We start from the raw sequence: 26,559 nt of genomic DNA on the forward strand, positions 1-26,559 counted from the left end.
GGATAATTTTCTCTTTTCTTTTTAGAGCATCCAATAATCAAATTTTGGAAAAAGAACATTGGACTGAATTTTCTTTGAAAGCTTTAAGATCTGAAACCAGATTTCACACTAACCCAAGGTTATCTTAATCCAGATTTTGTCTAAACCTCTCGCTTTGATCTTTAGCCTAGAGGGAAGATTTGTACAATGAGTGAAAAAAGTAGTTGGTACGTCTCCACTTAGTAGGCGGTTCACAACCTTCCACTCAACATAACAACCAGGAATCTTGTATTTTATCTATGTAAGTCAAGGGTATTTACCCTTCCTCTCCTAGGATCTCTTTTAGTAATTCTCGCTACAGTCTGCCTTACAATGGTTCGAAGAATTAGTATTGGATCTACCAATAATCCTCTGAGTTATATTCTTCTTTAGTCTTATTTCTTCTCTACGTGATGTTGTATTGATGTTGTACGGGGAAATTCTGTCTGTCACTCATAAGCCGATTCCCGGGCGATCTACCGCTGCCTTATGACCTCTTACCGCTGTCTAGTCAGCCTTGCGTGCAGGCTCTCGTATTTGAGTTTCGCCTCATAGCCCCTTTCAGGATTCAGCTGCCTATTACGCCAATAGCATTGCTTATGGAAAAAATTATGAAAGCCTTGAGAAGTTACCTAAGGTCCACTTCTTCCCCTGTGTTGCAATGAATGACTAATTTATTAAAGTAACGCCAGGTAACATTGCAATGGAAAAGAGGGGAGATTAATGCAAGTTTGAGAAAAATAAATAGTAGAACTTGCCGAGACTTTTGCCTCTCGTTGAGGGAACGATTAAAGAAAAATAAAACGATGTGGCAAGTTACCATTTTTAATGACGGTAAATTGATTACAAATCCATCTCATATAAGCTAGAACGTAAATCAAAGAAAATTGACACGTATCATCAGCAGGTAAAACTCTGCCATTGACCGTCGTTGCTATCTTAAAGTTCCCTAAATTTACAATGAAACAGTTACATTTATACTGTATCATCCAAATTGCGATGCATGCAAAGCAAACTACTCTACTAACTTAAGAGCTGCCCGAAGGTTAGGTTAGCAAAGAAACTTAAGATGCAAAATTCAAGTTTTAGCAAGTATTTAACCACGAAGCTACTGCTCTAACACTTTCTCTAAAACGAATGAGCACGATTCCGAATCAATTGATAGACTAAGTCGATGTTGAAAATTAAGCATAACATTAAGATAACATTCCTCGTCGTATTTATGCTATAGTTACCACGGCCTTTCCCTCTACGACACTAACTTCGGCTATTTCTTTTGTTTTGTTTTTCTTGTTGGTGCTGCTTACAATGTCGTTGCTGTCGTTTCGATGTTGACACAAAATCCGTTTTTTAGGGAAAGTCGATTGATAAAATACCTCAAAGGTTGTTTACTAGTTCTAAGGCCGTGCTACTATCAGTAAATCAGAGATTTTACTCAACTTTAGCCTCTTAGCTTTAAAGCTTAATTCCAAACTAATGAAAACTGCTCCGTTTCCGATCTTAAAGGTCTTAACATAATGTAGAATAAATTCTAACAAAGTACGATAGCCAAATCTAAAAATGTCTTACTACAAACGGTCCGTTACAATGAGTTCACAAAATAAAAAAAGGAAAACTCAGTTTCATTCTTTTAAATATATTAATGGAGTAACATTCGTAAAATTACTACAAAATGCTGCGCGAGAAAATTACTGTGCCAAGATTAAACTGAATGAGGACAGCGCTTTCTATTCTACCGTTCAGAGGAGTGATAAAGACTGTAATTTCAGTATCTGTAATAATTGAGGGACAATTCGTACAAACACGCTAACTGTATTCCTTTAACCCCCAAGTCTTGATCACACTGCAACTTCCCCTAGCTGGTTTAAAATACCATCCGCCAATCAGGTGATGAGACGAAACAAGCTCATCACGGGGATGGTGTAATCTGGCGTTCACACCAGATTCCCTCTGCCAGTTTAGAGAGTAATGCACGGAGGGTAATGAATTAATAACCAGAACATGGAGGTCAGAGGATTGAAAGAGAAACGTCATGGTTCATCCTTTACTAACCACATTCCTTTCTGATTTGTTTTCCACTTTGCTACCTTCCGACCTAACAAAATAAATTTTTTACAATCTTTTTCCTACATCGGAGGTCACTTCGGACGTTGCTGTAAATTAGCACCCTGACGTCACTCTTTCAAGACCACATACATGTACACAGTTTCACGAATTAAATTTTAAAATACCGCTGATCACAAATCATGGTACAATTCTGAATTCAACGTTTTACAACTTTACGTTTCCAGAAATCGTTCCGCTAAGAATACAGACACACCTAAAGAAACTTAACCCTACACACTTAACACACACATTTGACTAGCTAAAGGCTTAGTTCTAAGCCTGATACATAGAGAATGGTAGGATAATTAAAAAGGGAAAAAGTTGCCACTGATATCGACAACTCTGCATACTTAGGAGACAAAGTTAGTTGAAGTCTGCAGTTATCAGGTAACATCGAATGTCAGGTGATCAACAATTCTAATAGTAAGTCTCCTGGTCAAGCCAGCCTGAAAAGACAAAATGAAGACAGTGATTAACAATAGACAGAGAGGATTTTATTCCATTCCTGATTAATATAATACCCGAGGGTAATTTAGTATTATCAGCTGAGTTGATAACGTAAATTGGCCACCGTAAGGAGTTTTAAAAGCTGACGTTTCGAGCGTTAGACCTTCGCCCTCCTTGTTACACTCACCCTCCAACGCAGCACCCATAGTTTCTTTCGACACTTATCCCCTTAATTCATTTGATATATTACCTCCTTCGGTTTAGAAAATACGACCCACCAACTCAAATATGAACGATTTGCCTTCCATTTAATTCAATTGCTTGTGTGCTAAATCTTTTTCCTGTTTGTTTATTCAATTTTTTTTTTTTTGCTTGTTTACTTGAGGGCTTCCTTGCTCACGAGTTTGTTTTGTTTGGCAAGTTGATTCCTTGCCTGGCTGTGTGGTTGTCCAAATGTTTTTGTTTGTTTTTTGCCCACTCCCTTGAAGACTTCGAATTTCTCCCTAGATAATATATAACACGTCACCAGGAGCCTTAGAAGGATAAAACATATGCAGTCGGTCTCACTCGCGAGAGTACGCTTATTCCGAAGTCGCAATAGGCCATTTTACAGTTGTGTACATAGTTACCAAGCCTTTGATTTGGAGTGAGGCTGGAGGTGACCATGTTGTGATAGAGACCAGTATCTAGTTAGCATGATAACAAAGTAAATTACATGTGAAAAGCAGCAACGTTTGTGTCACAACAAGGTCAACCTCAGCCTCATTCCTGTTCGAAGGCCTGGCAACCAAGCATGCAACTGTAAAATGGACTATTACTTTTTGTCGTCATTATCTTAATGGCTGTAAAATTGGCGGGAGAATTTAAGACCAATCCCAGAAAAGCAAAACCTTTGAAATCCCGGATTACTATCGTGATGTCGTAAGACAAAACCGGCTACTTTCGTTTATGTTGTGGTACTTACATCCGGGGTATCTACGCAGAATGTAACGACGAATCTCGTCGTAAATCCAGATGACAAGACTGAAAGGCATGGCTGGGAACCACCACTGCCAACTGAAAACAAAAAGATATCGATGTCACCTCGTCATTAGCTACACAATAAAATGTTTCGTCCCCGATTGGTAGATGATAAATGCATGAATAGGTCATTTTGTGCAGGACGAGAATTCCAACCTGACCTCTATTGAAAGCTACGTTTTAAATAATAACCAAAACAGCTTTATACGTCGCACACTGTACTTTCACGAAGTGAAAATCCTCCCTCTAATGGCTACGTCAGCATAAATTCCACAATTTTTTTCTATTTTTTTGTCTTTGGCGCCGGGGATTTTTATACTTCATGTTCGCATAATATCAGCCACGGTTTTCTGTTACTCCGTTTTCCAAACTAATGTTGTTTCTATGTCAAAGTCGCGTTAATTTCCCTCAATCTGAAACTCTAGCAACTATATCGTTTAATTCCATTGGTTGGAAAGTTACCTCTCCATCAATTTGCGTTAATTCAAGTGGCGTTAATACCAAATATATTGTCTAATCGAGCTGCAATTTCTAACGACGAGATTTTGGCATCATACGTGTTATACGTATACGCTACTTACGCTAGCGGGTACATGCGCAGTCCATTGGACATGCCAGGAGTGTAGCTGAGGAAGGCAGCTAAGCAGGTCTCAAAGACCAGACCGAAGTTCAAGAACCAGTTGCTGTGGATAAATAGAGGGGAGAGTAAACACGTCCGTAAGAGCAAAATAAACATCACAAGGTATATTGAGCAGAATGTGAACGCCACAAATCACATCAATGTGTGCAGAATAGGTAATCTTTCCCAAAAATGCTTAGGGTCATCCACGGAATAACTTATTTCAAAGGCGGCTGTGCCCGGAATAGGGACCGTAAGGCGAAACCCAAACTCGACGAGATGTTGACAAGAGAGCAAGTACTTACTTCATTCCCTGTGTGAAGAGAGAATTTCTCCTGGTCTTACAGATGATCAGATCTGCCCACTGCACAATCACAATACTGACGAAGAAGGCAGTATGGCAGGTGAACTCCAGGATCTTACGTTGATTGTAAGTCTGCAAGGAGCAGTGAAAATTGATCATCAATGTGATAAAGTATGGGTTAATGTGCAGAGGCTACGACCTTCTATGCAAGACTATCCTTCCCATCATTCCACAGGTTGAAGGTGGACTCTCGCAGCAGAATCCTTTCCGTCTGCTCCGTAGTGTACGCCTTCCACGTGAGGAACACGAGATGCCATCGATAGTCCCAGTTACAAACAACAATTGTTTTGTAAAAATTGCGATAAACCGCCAAAATAACTATCCAGAAAAAACCTCTGACAATTTCAGACGACTACAATATATATTAACTACTCGGACGCACGAGGATGATGGACCACGATAAAAAAAATTCGCTATGGCATTACAGTATTTATCTTCCTAATTATATTTTCAGGACCAAAATATCTGTTTGAAAAGTTTCCTGTTTTTTCAGTGATTTAAAACTTTGCATGAGCCCTGAGTCTTCTTTGTATCCGAAAGATTTTCTTCATAGGTTCATCCTCTTAGCGGTTAACAAAACTGTTTGAAAGGAGTATCGATTTTCTTTTTAAAACTTTTACACTTTATTACTATACTTTTCATTCCTTTTTTTTTTTCCAGCAAGTTATCACGTACCCACTCCTGGCCATAAGAATCTTGTAAATCATTTATCTCCCTGTTATCCCAGGGTCTTCTCAAACCAAAGAGATAACCAGGCAAGAATCCATTCTCTGCCATGATGACAAAGTACACAAAGAAACCAGCGGTAGCCTGCAGGTAAAGACCAATAAGTAAATCTGTGAGACGCACGGGCCGATGACAAGAGTCTTTGGCTTTAAGCTGAAGGATCTGGGTTCAAGCCCTGCTGGCCTGGAGACAGATAATTCTTCCTTTTCTTCTGCTCATCGTCTGCTGAAGTTAATAACTGGGTTCTTTTGGCCGCAAGGGCCACTTCAGCCGTGTGCAAACTTAACATAATTTGCCAAAACTAAAGAAGATTCATAAAGTTTCTTCAACATTTTATGCAAACGGACATTACCTGAATCATCCCAATTTGACCGTAAGCCATAGCAATCAGCCTGCAAATCAACAAAAACTACGTTAGTACTGTAATGGCGATGTATAATTACTCACAAAACTGGATTCATTGAGCGGTTTTCCATTAAGTGTTGAAAGTAATCCGGGATTGCATTGGTTTGGCTTTAGTCCACTCTGTGTTTGGTCTACAAAAACTCGCACCATTCCCCCAACCAATCAGATGCACAACTAAAACAAAACACGACTTGGTCACCAGCCTTCTCCCGCGCTTAAGGCATTTTTCTTTGGTTTTATTTTGAGTTCTCCTAGGTTTTCATGGGTCTTTTCCTTTCTTCTGATTGGTTGATGTGATGACCGCGTGGTTTTGGTGTTACGAAAATTACTTAAGATAGAGTAAATTTTAACGAGGCTTCAGCAGTATGCAGCCGGAACGCCGACACTCAACTGAAAATCACTCAATTCATCAAAAATGCAATGCTTCATTCACCTTTCATTCACAAGTTTGTCGTTGAGAGGATCACGAGGCTGACGCTTCATGATGTCTGATTCGGCCTTTTCATAAGCAAGTGAGATGGCGGGAACCTTTAAGACAAAAAAAAAAAAAAAGATTTAAGTCATGAGAACAAAGTCACTGGTCACCACTTCAGGCAGCTCTTAACTATTCCACAAATTCTCCTCGTCAGAACCATGGGAAATCTATATATGACAGTGCGGAGAATAGACAAATTGATCTTACGTACTAAAGAGTTAACAAGCAGGGCAAAATTCTCAGTCACTCAGTGTTCTCCTTTTCAGGCAGTAACCGGTAACATTTATCGCCAGTAGTACCTCTTATTGCCGTTTAAAATTGCTTGGAATTCTTGAAAATTCAACAACTAAAAGGATTGCTCAACCGGTTTGAAAATTTATTTTCCCTGTCATGCTTAAAATAAGGGAGAATACTGGTCACTAGTACATACCATGTCAGTACCCAAATCGATACAAAGAATTGTCACAGTGCCGAGCGGAAGGGGAATGTCCAAGATGATAAACATCAAGAAAGGACTGATTTCGGGGATGTTACTGGTCAGAGTGTAGGCGATGGACTTCTTCAAGTTGTCAAAGATCAAACGACCTGAAGAAGGAAAGATAAGACACGCATGTCAAAGGTTTTTTTTATTCTAAAAACAAAGAATACCCAAGATAAACACAAAGCACAGTATTATTGCAATTATACAATTTGACTTCGTTGAGAATTAACTTCGTCTGTTGTATCAGAAGGAAGGCAGCATGGTTTTCTCATCAGTTTTCAGGTGAGAAAGTCCATGAAAGTTCATCATAAACAGACTACTTCGTACTTTTAATTCTGAGATGCCAATCCATCGCAAAATTACTACCCCATCCCTTCTCTCCCCCCCCCCCCCCCCCCCATCGCATTTCAATTGGCCGGTACCCATTTATACCCCTTGGTGGAGGGAGGCACGGGGAGAGTAAAGTGTTTTACCCAAGAACACCACACAATCAGGAAATTTTCCAAAGACATGATCCAACCGGAAACGCGAAATCACAACCACAACAAGTGATAGCAAAACATGAGACAAACCTTCTTCAACTCCAGTAACAATGGATGCAAAGTTATCGTCCAACAGAATCATATCAGCTGCCTGTTTGGACACATCTGAGCCTGCGATACCCATAGCAACACCTAAAACGTATACAACATGTGGATAGAGTCAGGATTCTGGGAGAATAGTTTAGACTGTTAAAAAAAGAGGTTTGAAAGAAGCTTATTCATCAGTCAAAGTTTCAATATCACACAAACAAGGAATATCATAAACTCCGACATTTTGCCAAAAGAAAACAGTCATGATCAAGATCACATCATGAAATACAGGGTACGAAAGTTTCGAGGACATGAATCGAGTTTTGAGTTTAAACTGTCAACTTACTTAACTTATTTTTGAGCAGTACTTTAGGTGACAACTAATCGTCGAGATGTGAGAAGCAGAACAGGCATTTAATTTAGTGAATGATGTCTTAGAACTCTAAAAAAAATACACACCAATATCTGCCCTTTTCAAAGCTGGCGAGTCATTGACACCATCTCCTGTCACAGCAACAATGGCCCCCTGTCGTTGGCAGCCTTCTACAATGATCAGTTTCTGTTGTGGAGAGGTTCTTGCAAATACAATCTCCGTGTGCTCGGACAAGATTTCATCAATGTCGCTCTTAACCATTTCCTTCAAAACAACATTTAAAATCCAGATCAGCTTAAACCCAGAAAAAAAAGCAGGGACCCGATTATCGAGACTTTCATCCCTTTCACGGCTCGTCTTGAGCTCGTCTTGTCGTCTGTTACTGCAGTGAAACATTTAAAACAACTACCTGATACTTTGAAACTTAGAAAAAGACATGGGCCAAATGTGTAAAACAGGCAAGAAAGGGATATGTGGTGGGCAATGCATGAGCTACACATGTAACTCCACGAGTCAAAATGTTACCTACTTCATAAATGATATTTAGAGTTCACTTGCCAATGGAGGAGTGATGCAGGATGCGATTTTTAATACACTACCAGAGAAATCAAACTTAATCTTATATAAGCCAAAGACAGCGCTTTCCATTGGTTGACCGGCGTAAAAATCAACATGGAATGATGGGAGAAGACTGGAAAGTTTTCGCAAACCACTCGCCCCCAGATCAACTTCTTCAAACTTATCTCGTGTTGTCAAAACATCTTACGTGGGTTATTTGCCAGCAAACCAATAAAAAGTGCAGTTTATTTCTTAAGAAGTCATCAGTTTACTAGGGCTACATCTGCTGCCTTTTTTTAAATACCTTCAACTGCTGTCCATGAACCACAATGGCTTTGGCTTGTCGCGGATCAACCTCTTCTATTGGGATGTTCAGACGAGTGGCAATATCTTCAACAGTCTCAGTTCCTGGAAGACAAAGAATACTAGAGGGTTACAAATTTATAAAAACAATCACTGTCACAAAAACTCTGTTCCGCTTTCCGAGGATACAAGTAATAAACCTATCGAATAATTTTGAGTGGTTGAATGTAACGACAAAAATTACGATTCTTCGTTGGGCACTTTCAAACAACATTTTTTTATTCTACGGTTTCAGTTACAATACTCTCTCGCGAAAAAAAAAACAAAACAACAACCTAGCAAACTCAATCAAATTAGAAGCAACTAATCAGGCATAGTTTTGGGGCCGTAGGTCCGAACGATAGTCAAAGACAAAATTATGTACAAGCACTGTTTTATGCGCAAAACACTTTGCCGAAAAAGAAAGACAGCTTGTAGTCTATGTTTGTGACTGAAGATCTAAACAGAGAAGTATCTTTTATCAAAAACTTACCTTCTGAGATAATTCCGACTCCTTTGGCGATGGCCTTGGCTGTGATTGGATGATCACCTGTCACCATGATGACTTTGATTCCTGCACTGCGGCATTTGCTGACAGCATCAGGAACAGCGGCGCGAGGTGGATCAATCATAGACATTAAACCAACGAAGCACAGGTTTTCAAGAGGGAAGTTGACAGGCTGAGTAGCACAAAGGTAGAGGAATTTAATTTAAGATATTATAATGCACATACAGTAGAACTTTGCTAACTCGAACCCAGTTTACTCGAACCACCTACTGACTCGAACAATATTCGATTTCCCTCAAATTTGACCCCATTTTCCCAGTCATTTACTATCAACTAACTTAAACTCAATTAACTCAAAATCCCCGTTAACTTGAACAAACTTCGCCTTCCCTTGACTCAAATTTACCACGAGAACTCGAACTTTTGGTGAAAACGGCCAGAGAGAAACATTCAAGTGTCAAAACATAGATTGAGACGTTCCATTCTTGAATCGCAAACGATACAAACGTCGTAACATTTATGAAAAAGTAATACAACTAGCTATGATTCCCAAACTAAACATTCATTTTAAAGCAGTTTGCAGAAATTATAAAAGCTGGTACTTACCTCATCTGTGTTGAACTCAAATCCTGGAGGGAAATCTTCCAACGGCAAAAAGAAATGACAGAAACCAAGCACACGTTCACCCATGCCTCCCAGCTCGAGATAAGCAGCATTGAAAGCTTCCTGCATTTTCTCATCAAGCGCCACTTCCTCACCGTTCATCAAAATTGTTGAGCAACGATCAAGGATTCTCTCGGGAGCACCCTTCATCACAAGAATATGGCGCTTGTCGTCAGGATCTGGGTTTTCATGAATGGATACTTGATACTTGTTGGTCGAGTTGAATGGGATCTCGGCAACTTTGGTATGTTTATCTCTCATTTCCTTCACACTTCCTTCGGATAGCTCCACATACTTCATCAAGGCAGATTCAGAGGCATCTCCTGAGCATTCCCTGAAGAAAAAAAAAAAAAGAACACTCCTTCAACTCTTTGGCCTGTAAGAGTGACCAGCATGTAAATTATCCTCACAAAATCGTATCTGAATCACACCACTGAGGTCACATGAATACAGGAAATGATCACCAAAGAAGCTCTTGATTGGTCACCAAATTCTCCTTGTTAGCAACAAAGGAAAAGTATAGAGAACACTATGAAGAATGTGCAAACTGATGTTAGGGTGTCAAGGGTCAATAAACTGATTTAAACTTTGCCTATATGTCTCCTAAGATGAACAAATGTTGCTATAGTTCTCACTCATTCTGATAGTACACTTATCAAAAATGCATCATCCTGATTATTGCATTTCAATTCAAACAATCTAATTCTTCATCTCATTGTGGGAAATTGTAGTAACTGCTGTTGGAGAGTGCTCAATACATATGAGTATAGAGCAAAATACAGTTCAAAATGACTAAAAAATGAAACACGTATGATTTCCTGTAACTCTGAGTTTCGTGCTCGTACTTGTCATGCAGATTTAAAATGAAATCTGTCTGACGAGTGCGTAAGCACAAATCTCAGAGTTACAGGAAATCATGCATGTTTCATTTTAGTCATTTTGAACTGTAATTCTTCATCTACAATTCCTTGTTTAAATTTCTTTTTAAACTCTCTACCTCTACCAGATTCTGAACCTAGTTTCACCCTACTATATCCACACTGAATTAAATGGCAAGATTATGAGGTAAAAGGAAATGATAGTAGAATAATTAAGTTGTTGGTTGCGACAAATTCTCCCGTTAGGTGCTAAAGGAATTGTATAAAAAACAATGAGGAGAATATGTAGACTGATGTTAGTTCGTAAAGGTAAAGTCAAGATGCATGGAGTTTGCTGGATCTAGAGAGAAAGTGATATCTGACACTCACAAATTAAAACTTTAAGCAGATTTGGTGTGCAACCCAAGTTGTTTTTTTTTTTTTTAGGGGTTGCTGTTCTGCATGCAAAATCAGCTCACAATACAAGAACAAGAAGCACACAATACCTCTTCAAAATTGGTACATGGTCTTGATCAGCTTTAAATACTGCTCTGTTACAAAGTCCAGCAATTCGAGCAAGTGCCCTCCATGTATCTGATTTCTGACGAAAAAAGGGATGTTAACAATACCTGGAAAAAAGGTTCTTTCCACACAATCCACTATTTTTAAAAAACCCTCAAAATGACTCACTGGATGGTTTAAAATGCAGCTTATCTGGGACTTTTCCCACCACACTAGGGAGCTTGAAAGCTGAAAATGTCTCTCACCTTATCGAAGGAAACTCCTGATTGATCTTCAGTTGTGTCAGCCTCAATTGTCATGTTATCAAACCACATGTGGGCTAAAAATACAACCAATTGTGGTTAAATATAGGTTTGGCCATCCAATGAAAGTGACTCTTTCATTATTAGAAGAATGCGAAATGAATTAATGGCAGGTTATGAAGCTGTGTAACAAAGACACAGGCTAACAATAATATTGGGGCATAAAATAGTTCCCTTTCCTTTAGTGCCAAAATATCCAAATATCAAGTCTCTATCACATTTCTTATAACTTTTCCTCTGAGAATTTGGTATTAAATAAAAAAAAAATCACCCAATCCAAATTTCATGATTCTTATGACCTTAATGCTTAAAAAACCTTTAACCCCCAATTAAGAGTGAGGGGCTTCCAATTTCTCCTAACAGTATCAATACTGAATTGAACCGTGAGGTAATGAGAATATTGAAAAAGGATCGATGACTCAAGAAGCCATGGATTGGTGAAGAAATTCTCTTTCTCAGCCCCTTAGAAAATATACAGAAAAACTTAGGGAGAATATCTATTCTGAAATTAGTGTAAAGAGGGTTCAAATGTTGTGATATAAAAAGAAAAAAATCCTTTTTGGGCACTCCTAGGGTTGAAAGAGTGAGGACAGCAGTAGAGTAAAAATCATTTGAACAGTTTTGTTACTCTTTCAATCAATGATGGACAGGTTATAGAGTGTTAAAAGATTGTTTCTTACCCACAGTCATTCGGTTTTGAGTGAGGGTACCAGTCTTATCAGAACAGATTGTGGATGTACTGCCAAGAGTCTCCACAGCCTCAAGATTCTTCACTAAGCAGTTCTTGGAAGCCATTCTCTTGGCTGTTAGGGTCAAACACACCTTCACAAGGAGAAGGTAAATAATGAATTATATTAAAAAAATAATGGTAACATTGAAATACTAGTTTGCAGGCATTGTACATGTGGTAATCAAAGCCAATGGGATTGTACACACTGATGAAAACTGGTCAGATAAGTTTTACCTTAACCAGGGTTGTTTATACCAGCTGGTTAGAGGCAGAAAAACTTGCCACCTAACCGACTACTTTTTATTGGGCAACTTTGCAAACTGTGAGCAGTGACAGACAACAAGTCTTTGTGAACTGATTCTAACAGCATGGCTAAAAAAAGTGATACTCAAATATGTCCCAGAATGCTGGAAATGATGTCTCAGAGAGAATAAAATTTCAACCTTTTTCAGCAGTGTCTGCCCCTGGATTCTCCTTGGAGGGGCATGATGTAATGCAAGTGTCTTTCAATTGAACACCCCCTCAGTTCAGATCACACATCAATCACATTTCCTAATGACAACCCTGCTTTGCTGAATAAAGATTAATTCTAAACAACAATTACTTCCACCGAAAAAAAGAATTCATGATGTAACTTAACAGTTCAAATAAAAGATTGTAGAGTTTCACATGAGAAGTCACACAAATTTTCCCACAGAAGCTGGTCCAGGGAATAATTCTGGTAAGGTTTTTATGCATTCTTTGCACAGACATTTAAATGACAAGGCATGTCTACACTTACTGTAACAGTTGCAAGAAGACCTTCTGGTACATTGGCCACAATGATACCAATCAAGAAGATGACAGCTTCCAGCCAGTTGTACTTCAGAATAAAGGCAATGATGAAAAAGGAGACCCCAAGAAATACAGCAACACCAGTAATGATGTGGATGAAATGTTCAATCTCAATAGCGATTGGAGTTTTGTCAGAGCCAAGACCACTAGCCAAGTTAGCAATACGTCCCATGACAGTGTTGTCTCCGGTTTGTACAGCGATACCAACACAGTTTCCTTCCAGTCCATTTGTTGAGAAAAAAGCCAGATTTCTGGTCTCTAGAGGATTTTGATTGGTACAGTCAGGGCCTCTGCTCTGGGGCTCAGATTCACCCGTGAGTGAGGAGTTATCCACCTTGAAATAAAAATATGCAAACAACCATGCTAAATATTATTAAATAACATGATAATTGGGACAAGATAAGGGAAAATAGTGAATACATCAATTTGAAAGATAAATTTGGCACTAGATCTATATGGATTTTTAAACTGTCTAGATACAGGGAAAGGCCGCAGACTGCCTTATAAATGCCTCTTAACCGACTTCCCAGTGATAGTACAGCATCAACTTTCTGTATATATACCACACACAACCCACTACTAAATTCACTGACAAAGGGCTAATGCTTGTGATGTGGGCTTTAGAAATTCTTAATGGTAGCTAATTTATTTTATCAACTCAGTTGATAAGACCAAATATCTTATTGCAACAGGGATTGAATTTTCCTGAAAAGAATGGGGCATTTTTTTTTAGTGGTTAGTCTTGTCAACAGGTTGATATACCTTGAAGCCTCTGGCTTCCACTACTCTGATATCAGCAGGAACTCTGTCCCCACCCTTCACAAAAATTATATCACCAACAACAACTTCTTCTGCATTGATGGTGTGTCTTTCACCACTGCGCAACACATTTGCTTCCTGTGGAACCAAATTCTTAAAGCTGTCCATGATTCGAGAACTCTTAGCTTCCTGAAATACAAAACATCACCACCACAATTAATAAGATGAGGCTTCTGTTAATTACTAATGACAGAATATACAAACCAAGTTCAAAATCTATTGTATACCTAACTCTAGGCATGCCCAGTTTTCTCCATTTCAGACAGAACATGGTAAAATTTACTGCTTGTGGTACGTAATGTTACTGCCTACAATAGCTTGTAATTCTTGAAAATTCAACAGTCTAAAGAATTGCTCTATCAGTTTGACAATTTCTGGCTTGCTATAGTAAGAGAGAACACTGTATACCTGGTAATATGAGAAAATCCCAGTCACAATCACTACAGCAGCCAATACAACCCCAAGATACAACTGAAATAAAAAAGGTCAGAGACACATTCAGCCTATGATTTGATTCCAGCTTGGACTTAACCAAATAAACTCCACCATAACTACTAGTACAGACTTAGTAAAATCTGTACACAAGCCTATTAGCAGTGTTCTCCAGAAGCACTGGCAGCCAGCATTTTCACTGGCCACCCATGTCTCAAGCACTGGCTCCTTTTGTTGGTTAAAACCACAGACAACAATTCCCTTTTTTTGGTAAGATAATTTCGAGCGTAGCTTGAATTTGCCCTTGATTTGGAAGCGCCAGGTACTTTACAATTTTAGCTGACTACTTCAAAATCTGTGTAGAACACTGCTATTAGCTCACCCAGCCAGGACTTATCCCGGTTTTCATGTAGCATGAAGCAACTAGCTAGAAGTATTACAACTCCCCCCTGGAAGAGATCCTAGTCCATCCCAAGGTTTTGCCCCCAGCATTTCACTAGGCTTCCCTGAAAATTCACCGGTACCCATTTATAAACCTGGGTGGAGAGAGACGATATGTGTGTAAGAGTTTCTAGCCCAAGAACAAAACACTTTGACCTGGCCAGGTCTAGAGCCCAGACCTCTCAAACCAGAGTCCTGAGCACTGACGATTAGGCCACTGTGTTAAGATGGAGCAACTTACTACATCACCCCTGAATCAAACATTAAGATCATGAGAATCACAGAGATCGTCACCAACTAAAGAAGCACTTTGATTGTTGAACAAATTCTCCTTATCAGAACTGTTGGAAATGTCTAGGGAGTAGTATGGAGAATATGCATACTGATGTTGGGGAGTAAAGGGTTAATGTCAACTAAATGTATGTGCATACATTATCTGAAGGTGGTTCCTCTTCTGTAAATACAAGAATAGTATAGGCGACGAAACAGAGAATAGAACCAATCCACAACAGCATGGCAAAACCACCAAACAGCTGACGACAAAACTTCACCCACTCAGGGGTCGTGGGTGGGGGAGTCAGAGAGTTGGGGCCATCTCGCTCAAGAACTTCTGCAGCTTTTTCAATGCTAAGACCCTGTTTAAAAAAGAGTAATATTGTCAAGTCTTACGAATCAAGAGGCCAATGATTCTCATGGTTCACCTGGTTTCCCAAGCATAAAGTCAAACCTGTATTTAGCAGTCACCCACAAGAAATGGTGTAGTGACTGCTAAAGAATAAAGGTATTGTAAACAAAATAATAAAAAAAATGCCACTTTGTCATAACTGACTGCTTGGTGTACACAAACTCCCGCAAAAACACTATTACGGTAACATTGATTTCGGGAGAGGAACATGGATTAATAATTACTTGAAAGATTATTCTTAGTTTTATCTTAGTGGCCCAGCTTTCAGTGATGGTTTGACACAGGCACAGGACAGTAAAAACGGGCTGTTGGGACTTACACTGATTCAGGGGAAACAAATTTGAGAATCTGACCATCAACCGCTTAGTAAAGGGTGATCTGCAGAATCAATAGTGTAAAGAATAGGAATATTACCTCTCCTCCTGGATCCTGCACAATTCATGAGATTTCCTTTCTTAAAATATTCTCATGTTTCTTTGGAGCAAAATTTGAGGGCAAAATTTTCTCTTTCCCCCCTCTCTGATACAGTTTGAATTCCCAAGCAGTGATTCTTAATGGGGTCATAACCTGTGAGTTTGTTTGAACAAATCAAGCATAAAATGACAGCACTTGACCAGTGTGCAAATATGTTATCCAGTTTTGGAAACATTTCTGTGTAACCCTAAATCATTCCAAAACAAAGCTGTAATTGCAAAGTTAATATATTTCGTTTGACACTGTTTTCTTTATGCAAGAACTATATGCATAATGTATTATGGGACTGTGCTGAAATCTTGCCCCAGTTTGTTCTGGATTTTATCAACAAATTGACCGTTACTATTTTCTTGTCGACAAAAATAGAATCGAGTTTTAACTTAATTATCTCCTGTTTCTCATTCATAACACAATAATTTACTTTCAAACAACAACAGATGAAGTTTACAATGTGCAAAGCAGATAAAAAGTACTCTGACTATTACAAACATGAAAGAAAACAAGAAAGACTAATTTAAAGAAACATCTATTCAGTCAATCCTTTTGCTCTCCTCTGCCGGCGAGTCACGGAAATGTCATGAGAAAGATCGATGTAATGTGACGCTGCCTGATTTAGAATAACAATTATGAACGTAACGACGGGTTTGCAAATAGGATACAACTAGACCGCGCTTTACCAAACAGACTTCTCCTATACGAGAAAGAAAATGATTACGTAGACTCAAGGCAATAAAATTAATTGCAACATTCTTTGGGAATTCAACCGATTCAAATCCCGCTGATTGAAATTTAAAGTACTGGGTGTTCAATTCTTCGATGAATTAATGATTTACTCGAGTCTCGAAATGTTTACGAAAAGAAATCGCTTTACACCATCGTCTACAAGCGAATCGAAAATCACATTCAACCACTCGAGGCCATGAATAATAGATAACTGTAATGCTTTTAGTGAAAACCCACGTTTGCTGAACTTCATCAAAAACATGCCTTTACCGGCCACACCGATCGATGCGTTCATGCAAATCGGAAGGACGCACAGCAAAAAATATAGACAACTAAGCAATTTCCGTCAAGACCTACACGTCGCTGTAAATCTGCTGTATTAATTTTTACAACAACATTCGATTTGATGCAGCCTATACCGTGAAAGTTTGTGCCGAAATTGAAAACCGCAGATATAGTAAAAATTTTGAACAGACATCTAGCTAATCAGGAGACAGAAATAATGTGAAAAGAAAGTTCAAGTTTGAAAATTCTAAAATCGAAGCCTGTAAGACTGTAAGATTGAACTAAATAAAACATTTTAATAAATTTAGTTGATTTAGATTTGTATTTGAGACAGGAATACTTGTTAATCAGAATCCTGACGGTTATATCATGAATTCATAGTACTACAGTTTACTGTTCGTGTCGTCAAAGAAAAGTAAAGATTCAAGCGCAGTAAAAAAAAAAATTAAGGACTAGCGATCAGGAGATATTCGATGTAGTTTTACGTACATTTTTAATGCTTCGAATCACTATGAAATTTGCATACGTGTAGTAAGCCGGCTTGAAAACGAAGTCTATTTGTTCTCGAGGTTATATAACGATTAAACCCATTGCGATCTCAAGAGTAGACAATCTGTCAAAGACAGTCGTCGTTAACGATTCAGTGACAAACTAGTAGTGATAAAATATACGAGAAGCCAAAAAAAACACGTGCTTACCCTTTCCACATTCGTTTCTAAACGCCTGCATACTTCCTCCAACTCGATTGTATGCCAATCCTAGGATCGATAACGGGGAAAATTAACTTCTGCTGTGACAAATCACTGACTGAAGAGGCCAGACAGTAAACGTTCCACTTACAATTTCTAATTCTTTCTTGAGATCCTCAAGGTTTTCCTTCTTTTCCTGTTTCTTGGCTTTTCGCTTTGACATCTTCTTAGCGGGTTTTCCGCCATCTTTTTTACCCGCACCATCATTCACTAGGGGTGTCGTTGCGACACGGTAGCTCTGACTTCGCCCAAACTAGAAAGAAGAAAGCGTAAAAAATCATTTCGCTACTAGTTTCGAAAATCAAAAGCGGAAAGGAGTTTGAAGAAATAAACGATTATCTATACACCTCCTCCTCCTCTACGTCCGCCATTTTAGAAAACAACCCCTGTGGAAACCCACGTGGAGTATTAATAAGTGCCAATCATATACCACGTGAACAGTTTGGTGTGAAACTACAGCAAGTCTAAACCAATATGGCGGTCGTCATGGACCTGCGGGAACTCGCTTCATTACACGTCAAATTTCACGACATGTGCCTAATCCCGCAGTTCCTAATGCTGGAGCTAAAGCACTTCATGTGATTTTAATCTTGAGATAACTCATTTGAGAAAATGTGTTCCATTTCTGGGATAAAGTTTCCTCGAACTTTCGTTAGTAAGACATAAACACAGCACACGGTCGCCAACCGGTTCTTTAAAATTTAGCCGTGCAATATTCAAGTGATTCCTGAAAATGCTTAAGATTCTCTCCAGGTACCTTGTATCACTAAGAAAACATTTAAATGTTACAAAAGCGTAATATTTTCACAAATTGGCACCAGTCTCCTATTATCATTCAGAGGGAGATATCAAGGATTTAAACACTGATAACGCGAGCGATGTTTGCGTAGAACCCTCTTCGAAAATCATTGAAGTATGGATCTTCGAAAGGAGCTTTCAAAATTAATTATTTGGGACTAAACTGGCTCCCGTTTGTCTCGCTGATCAGGATAAATATTTTAAAATTAGTATGAGTACGAAGAAATATTAAGCCGAGACGTGTAATACTGAAAAGCTTTTATTATAGTTATACTTTGCGTGCGTCCAAGCACAGACCTGAAACCTTATCTCAAACTAAACAGCAAAATATTTTTGTTTCGGCAAAAGTGAATTTCCAAATCCTTCAAAAAGCATTGCTGAATGAAAAGAATGAAAACTGCCGGCTTAAAAACTACATCAATAAATTTTCGTTTTAATATTGTAATGCATAATGAATATAAACATTATCGGAACCCTGTTAGAACAGCAGGTTAAAGTTGCTTCCACGTGCATCAGCCAATACAGCGTTAAGTAGAGAGCGTCATTAGTCAAGTTCAAACTTAAATTTTCTCTTTTCGAGTTGTAAACAACTCACGCAAGATAGGGAATAGGCTATGTCATGTAAGCGACATGTCTTTGTCTCCTTTTCGCCCGATCATGTGTGGGTTTTAACCGATGTTCATTATTTAAATAATTAAAAAGTACTGGCTGTAAACCAGTATAAGTGAATATTGGAAGCCGGATATATGTGCTAGCTGGGTTCAATTGTATGTTTAGAAGTGTTAACACTGTACTTTGATAAGGTCAGTTCGGATATTTTTGACGTCAAGAACACGTGATGCTTGCGTGTGTCAGCCCGGGGTTACGAGTTACGTAATGTGCGAGCAATCGCTGAAATCTTAATCAAACTTATTTGTTTTCTTTGAAAACATTTCTTTGCAATTCAAAACTTTCCACTGAAGTCAAACACGCGTTTTTCTCAGTTTAAACTCACGATTAATTAATGAGATATTGAAATTCACCGGTTAAAGAGGCAAAAGTCAGTCATGCATAACTAAAATAGACTTTTTAAATTTAGAAGTAGATCGCTTCAGAGTTCTGAACTTGTTTCATTTTGCAAAGAATGTTTCTGTATTTGTTCCGTTCATTCATCTAGCAATTGTTTCTACCGAATTTGTTTCGAATTTGTTAAGTTCTAGTTTAAAAAAGATTTTGAACACGATGGATTTAGCGAGCTTCGTCAGCGGCGAACGGCGTGTCCTGAAAATGTGATTACTTAGGCAACGAGGCACATCGCGTAGCACGCAAAGTTTCCAAAAGAATTGAAGAAGTCGTTGAAACTTCATTGTTGAAAATGCTGAGCTAATCGTTCTCGATTGCGAATAAGACACCGCCATTGGGTTAATTCAACTCGAAGTCAATCAAGGTCATACTTTACCAAATTTTCTTTTTCCTCGGCGCTTCCTTTTGCTGCTTTACTCATTTTCTCTGTCGCCCAGCTGTGGCTGAAGCCGTTGAAACCAGTTTTAAAACGGGTACTAAACGGCTTTCAGATCTCAAACCGCCAGGGTAGGACTTAAACAAACTAAAAACTTCGGCCTTGGTGGTCGTAAAAGTTAGCCGGCTCGCAGCACGAGATACTGAGTAGCGAGCACGCTTGGTAGACGCAACTATACAACACAGTCAGTCGGTCTTACAAAATTGCCGGGTCACTGAATACAGTATTGGTAAATTGGTAAAAAGACCAATGGCAGAGCAGCTAAATTCGATATTGCCTGTTTGGTGTTCTCGACTTTGTATTTTTACCCAATATACGTCAAACAATCAATATTTCCTTTTTCTTACAATACTTGGCGTAATTGTTAACTACAGGAATTCAACTTGAACTAAACACAATAAAGATTTAATAGTAATATTGGTCTTTGAATATATTTTTGTTACAGTTTGTCAGTTAAAAACTTCACCCGTTTTCTCTTTTGTTTTATTTCAAATGTTTCAAAAATTTTTCATCGAAAACGACATTCAGGGGTTACTAACGCGATTCAGCTTCGTTTAATTCAACCGTTTAACTCCAAGTCACAACATTCCTCAAATGCACAAGTGAGACCTATTTTAATACACTACAAAACAGTGAACCATGACGAACTATGAAGATGCCAAGGGCTGGCTTCTTTTCAAGCTTCTGTAAACATTAATTTTTAGCTTTTAAATGAACTTCACAGCCCTTAAAGAATTCAATTTTTGGTCATTGATAACGAATGGTATATAAACAGAGCGAAAATTTTAACCGTCATAGTAGAGTCAGTGATTTAATTCAAAAGCCCTGAAGGGAACAAATATTCATAAATATTCATACAACTCCAGCTTTAGGCTAAGTGAGATTACGCACTTTAAAACTGACCTGAAGCAATTTTGATACTGCTATTTAAAATGACAAGGACAGGCAAAACTCAATCAAAGAATCGCAAAAAGAATCTATGAAACGTGTTTACAGAACAACTGCTTCCTACACGAGCAATTTTCACCTTGTATCCAGCGAGTGCGAAGAGACGCCGAATTCACAATGACTGTAATCGCAACTATGCAAATCGACTGTTTTGAACTTTAAACTATAATTAAGTTATAAAACACAAGTCTCCGGGGTCAATGTTCCAATCCTAATGTGTCATAATCAATAATAAGGATATAGATTAAGACATCGGGGATCAAACTGCGCGGAGATCTCATTGGTTATTTTATTTTTTAGATTCAAAGGAGCAATACGTTCATACATAACAGGCAATCAAATTTGACCGAGTTTCAATATTCACGAGATCGCGTGCAGTCACGCAAAATTTTTACTCACTCCTCATTGGTTTTAGTTCTTACTTTTTCAATATTCTATTGTCTTTAATTTACAGAGAGAGTTAAAATACTACTTATCCTCTGCTTCTGAAGAGCCAATTTGATATTCGGCTCAACTAAATCGACTGCTTAACCCCGAACCAATGTCGATTATATTTGCAGGCGATAAATCAAGCAGAAACTTGTTGAACAAAACATGTGCTTACCGATTCCGGCGTTCCATCCACATCATAGTTCTCCTGAACGTACAGTCCGCCCAACAATTCTTTGTTTTCAGCCATAGATTCCCGCTGAGAGGAAAATAATTGGATTAGAGCAGATCAAATTGTAGTAAAATGGTGGATGTCAAACTTGGCAGATGAATGACAGAAAGTTCGACTTGCGTAATTCATGCAAACGCGGGAAATGCTTTAATCATTTGATGATTGGAAAAACTAAATAAAAAAAACAACTTTATCTAACTATGTTTAACTCAAGGGGCATAGTTCACTGTGTTAAGACGATTAGGGGAAATACAATTGATTACCGCGTGACTTAGTTGTGCACTAATTAATGAGGCCGGCCGGTCAACGTGAATTTAGCTGTGAGAAAGTTGCAAGTGACGCGCGAAAGAATATCTGAGAGATCGTTGCATGCCTACTCGTAATTATAAGCTATGCCAGCTAAAGTACACGAAGCTTAAAAGGAAGAGAATTGAAACAAAAAATCACAGGAGAGGAAAGGCTTTCCCTTTCACATATTATTTTACTGTGAGGTCAGTTAAGAGAAAGTTATCTTGAAAGACTTTTCACGTTTTAGCATTTTTCCCCTTCTTGCTCAACTAAGCTTCCTTCGCTAATTGTTAATTCCATAAAATAAAATGTTTAACCACAATCATTCGCATCCAAATTCCATGCTATTTTCATAAGAAATAGCGCTAAGCATAGAACGTAAAAATATGCTCTAAATTTAACGCTCTCGTACGTACGAACTCGAAGAAAACCTTTATTGAGAACTCTCAAAAACATTATATTTTCCGCATAATGATCTTATACCACTTAAACTTCGTCACTGAACGGACCAAAGTCAATTATATAGATCAACTCATTTCCGCCAAAAGGTCTGCAAATACGTCACCATGAATTAAAATGTTTATATATATATATAGAATACTCGAATGCTTTGTATAGCTTCTCGACGACATTTTAAACCACAATTGAGAAGCAAAAGGAGTCCATATACAGCAGGAATGTGTCACCAAATGGTAGTAATTTTAGGGATCGATAACAGTTTGATTAGAAATTCGCGTAACTGCACAGTTCTAAACTTGCCAAAGTTGCAAGCTAGGTGAAGCTTTCGTCAAATTTTGGCCAACTGTGCGGATTGCGTGTTTTAACCTATATATTCAACGAGTCTTTAAAAGAATTTGGTTCAAATATAACACAATACCTCCGTCATTTTCCAGATCTTAAAATATAGGTCGAGTAAATGAAGAAAACTCCAGATTGAATATAACAGAACTCATACAGGCGTACGACTGCAAGGTGTCACGTGACATACTTATCTTTTTGGCTGTTGCGGCTGGCATGTCGTCAATTATCCGTCACGTTATGTATTGTGCTTTGCCATAAAAATTGTAATGTGTCTAATACGCAAAATGTTTTCAAAGCTTTGCGACCGAAAGAGTAAAGTTTATGTCCAAGAGGCAACCTTAACGAATGTTGTCAAAATTGAGGCTTCCAGAAGCAAAATGTTTGCGCGAAGATTCAGCCTTATTCACAGAAACTAACAGCTGAATATCAAGGGCACATTGAAAATATTGAAAACGCATTAAGACTAAGATGAATAGGCACGGAAACATTTTTGGTCGTAATCGAGAAGAACGGGAAAAAAGAGTGATGCTTTGAATGAGACAACGTTTGAGTTTTTTATTATTTTCGTTTGTGTAGAATTTAGTAATTCGAGTCTCAGGAGCGCGCGCAGCATGTGACTGGAGCGACCGCAGTTCAAAGTCCCAGGAACTGTTTCTAAGACCTCAACATGTGACTAAATGTATTTTAAAATCACTACATGAACTTCAGACTGTCCCGCCTAAAAACGTCTTGGACCTATGGCGCACAAAATCAAGCTGAGAGTTGTCGTGTGTTTATCATGTTCCATCTTTAGCCATCTATTCCGAGTTACGAAATTTAATGGAGATAGCGGCTATTTTTGACAGTGCATTGACGCAAGCTCGAGCCGGTGACTCAAAATAAAACAAAACAATTACAGCAACAACGTCCTGCTCTTCCTATAACAAGCGTCTAAAAACTCTTTACCGGCCACCAGCAGCCTGTAATACAAGCTTTCCCTTGAATCTTAAATAGCCTTTTTGACGACACAAAATTGAGAATAGCGATCCTTTGAGCGCAAAGTTTGACGCGTGCGACAACTAAGTTAAAATCCTTATTGTGAGCCCCGTGTCGTTACGTTGTGATAACGGCACGTGTTTCCTTTTTAAAAACTAAACTCGTTCCCAAGCTCTTCCCTTAAGAAGAGGTGTTTTACCTCGGCTTAGGGACTCTTCATTGTTTATCGCCTGGGAGGAGGGGAGGGGGGATCATCACATGGTTTTCAGAGGGACGGAAGGGGAGGAGTCGTCGCTGACAGGGTATAAAGACGGGACTTAAAAATATTAACTGCCAATTAACCGTTAGTTGGAGGGGTTCAAAAAATCCTCTAAGTGCCCCCCTTCCCCACTGCCTCAACCACAACCCCTCCCTCCAGGCTAAACAAGGGCCGGTTCCTTAGGGCTCTTTTAGCCACAAAACCCAGCGGTTATTAGAAGTCAGCGGTAATTTGCTCTGAACATATGGCCAGGTATTGTCGCTGTTGTCACGTTTACCGTTATTCTTGGATTGATTAAATTACTTTCTCCTTTGAACATAAAATGATCACATTGAAGTATGGTTGTGGAGCAGTTAACCTAACTCTTACAGTGGTAGGTCGCCATTGCCACCGAGCCGACAAGATTACCTCGCTGTAGAAATCTTTCCACACCGACTGTTTCAGTTGCGGTAGAAAGATGTTTGTTATAAAGACGAACAACGCCCTCGCGAATTTCATAGAATAAAACCAAGCTTTAAGCAGAAAACCTTCACAGAGCAATAAAAACTGAAAGTGAAATCAGGATTTACGTGTTAGTTAGACACACGTAAGCTCGCTTTTCTTGTCCACGAAATTTAAACAAATTCCGACCACAATTTCAATAAGTAATGAAGATGTAGGCCATAGGGTCTATGTCACGGCTGTGGCAGCCTGAGTATTTCTAATCCTCCCAGCAACTAAGTGAATACGAAATTGCGTGAGCTCCCGGTTTCTGCCACAGTTATGAAAAATTTAAACGATAAAATGCAAGATCTAGGATTATTACTACTTTATAAATTTCTGAGGTTTCTCGTCCGATAATTTTGGAAATTTAAATAAATTCTGACCACGAATTCAATAAGTAATGCAGATGTAGACTATGGTGGTTGCGTCACTGTGGTAAACCTGGTGGTAATGCAAGTGCCCTCGGCATTTGAGTGAGTACTTCGAAATTATATGAGCTATAGATTGCTACTGTAAGTTATGGAAAATTAATACAAACCATCGATATCTAAGATCTAAGATTACTATTATTTTAAAAACTTCTGAGGTTTCTTGTACGATCAAATTGGATATAGATTTGTAATCTGCTTAAGAACTAAGTCGTTCTCAAATCGCCAACATTTTAAAGGAGATAATTTGGAATATATGAATAACTTTTGTAATTCAAACACGAGGTTGTATGTCAACTGATATAAACAGATGATGATTGTCGTGAATTTAAGAGCGAAGGGAAATTCTTTTTCATCCTGATGTATTTGAATACGACGTTTGAATCTCTGCATTGATGGTTTTTATATTTGTTTAAAATTTTCCCTTCCGCGATATCCTTTCCTAGATCTACAACCGCTTCCGGACAAACTTAAAACCGCAAATGAACTGAATAATATATCTATTTTCGACTCTTCACACAAAGTCTTCACACAAACTATCGAGCGCTGATGAAATGAAGCCTTCAATTATCAAATTCATGCAAAAATCAAGCGCTTCGTACGAAGACTTCAAGAAATTAACTACAGCTAACATGGTTCTTCGATCAGTTGAAAGGGATTCGATCACTTTCAAAATAAGTACATCATACAATTAACTAAAACATTAAAAAGGGAACGAACCTATATACTTCTTACACCACAGACACACGTGCTTTCAATGGCTCTAGCTCCTGTCGCTAAAACTCTCGTTTCATGGCGAAACCAGCCGCAAAATTAGGTTCTGACGCCTCTTCCTCAAAGTAAGCGCCTGCTAAGTCCCCCAAGCGACTATAGTCGCACCGAAGGATATTTTTCTAATAACATCATTCTAAAGAACCAGTAAGAATCGACTTCATTGTAAAATATATTTTCGCACCTGGTGGCTTGCAGCATGATATAGCACCTGCTAATTTAACCGGTCCCACTCCTCCCCTGTACATTTTAATGCTATTGTCAGGAGCACATTACTTGGGCTCATAATCAGATTCCAGATGTAGATTCCACTGTCTGTCTTATCATGTTACCGCGTCAGGATGGGCACTAGGTAAGATCTCTCTAGCTCCTGTCGCTAAAACTCTCGTTTCATGGTGAAACCAGTCGCTAAATTAGGTCCTGACACCTCTTCCCTAAAGTAAGCGCCTGCTAAGTCTCCCAAGCGACCTTTAGTCGCACCGAAGGACATTTTCATTCTAAAGAACCAGTAAGAATCGACGTCATTGTAAAATATATTTTCGTACCTGGTGGCTTGCAGCATGATGTAGCACCTGCTAATTTAACCTGTCCCACCCCTCCCCTGTACATTTTAATGCTATTGCCAGGAGCACATTACTTGGGCTCATGGTATTGTAGATTCCACTGTCTCTCTTATCAGGATGGGCACTAGGTAAGATCTCTCTAGCTCCTGTCGCTAAAACTCTCGTTTCAAGGCGAAACCAGCCGCTAAATTAGGTCCTGACACCTCTTCCCTAAAGTAAGCGCCTGCTAAGTCTCCCAAACGACTGTAGTCGCACCGAAGGACATTTTCATTCTAAAGAACCAGTAAGAATCGACTTCATTGTAAAATATATTTTCGCTCCTGGTGGCTTGCAGCATGATGTAACACTTAACCGGTCCCACCCTTCCCCTGTACATTTTAATGCTATTGTCAGGAGCACATTACTTGGGCTCATAATATTGTAGATTCCACTGTCTCTCTTATCAGGATGGGCACTAGGTAAGATCTCTCTTTCGTATCGTCGAATGTTTTATTCAGACTTAAATAAAAGAGTTAAATTTTGTGAAAAATATCTATCCTAAAAACACATTTTTTTA

At 38.7% G+C, this 26,559-nt stretch overlaps 1 protein-coding gene across 3 annotated transcripts; it reads right to left on the minus strand.

The window, feature by feature from the left end:
- Window positions 1-831: 831 nt before the first annotated feature.
- LOC131786132 (sodium/potassium-transporting ATPase subunit alpha-3) lies at window positions 832-25,528 on the minus strand. Of its 3 annotated transcripts, XM_059103128.2 has the most exons (24): window positions 25,390-25,528; window positions 21,379-21,462; window positions 17,622-17,783; window positions 17,480-17,539; window positions 15,046-15,249; window positions 14,150-14,212; window positions 13,685-13,870; window positions 12,870-13,256; window positions 12,039-12,180; window positions 11,302-11,375; window positions 11,041-11,135; window positions 9,621-10,011; window positions 9,000-9,186; window positions 8,469-8,572; window positions 7,693-7,870; window positions 7,234-7,335; window positions 6,611-6,765; window positions 6,139-6,233; window positions 5,653-5,692; window positions 5,250-5,384; window positions 4,516-4,646; window positions 4,173-4,274; window positions 3,536-3,627; window positions 832-2,570 (listed from the first exon to the last, which is right to left on the minus strand). In XM_059103128.2, exons 2-24 carry the CDS (start codon window positions 21,451-21,453, stop codon window positions 2,542-2,544), a joined length of 3,189 nt encoding a protein of 1,062 aa, XP_058959111.1. In that variant the 5' UTR covers window positions 21,454-21,462; window positions 25,390-25,528; the 3' UTR covers window positions 832-2,541. The 3 variants fall into 3 exon arrangements, with proteins under 3 accessions (XP_058959111.1, XP_058959112.1, XP_058959113.1); XM_059103129.2 differs by lacking the exons at window positions 21,379-21,462; window positions 25,390-25,528 and adding an exon at window positions 19,767-20,031; XM_059103130.2 differs by lacking the exons at window positions 21,379-21,462; window positions 25,390-25,528 and adding an exon at window positions 17,878-18,023.
- Window positions 25,529-26,559: the final 1,031 nt, after the last annotated feature.

Source organism: Pocillopora verrucosa, chromosome 6, assembly GCF_036669915.1.
Source record: "Pocillopora verrucosa isolate sample1 chromosome 6, ASM3666991v2, whole genome shotgun sequence".
Classification (NCBI taxonomy): Eukaryota; Metazoa; Cnidaria; class Anthozoa; order Scleractinia; family Pocilloporidae; genus Pocillopora; species Pocillopora verrucosa.

Coding starts and splice junctions, on each gene's coding strand:
- LOC131786132 (XM_059103128.2), bottom strand. CDS start 21,453: ATGGCTGAAAACAAAGAATTGTTGGGCGGACTGTACGTTCAGGAGAAC. Junction 12,181..12,869: donor GTCTTCTTGCAACTGTTACA/GTAAGTGTAGAC, acceptor CTCCTTGTGAAG/GTGTGTTTGACCCTAACAGC. Junction 2,571..3,535: donor TCTGCGTAGATACCCCGGAT/GTAAGTACCACA, acceptor TTGTCTTTTCAG/GCTGGCTTGACCAGGAGACT.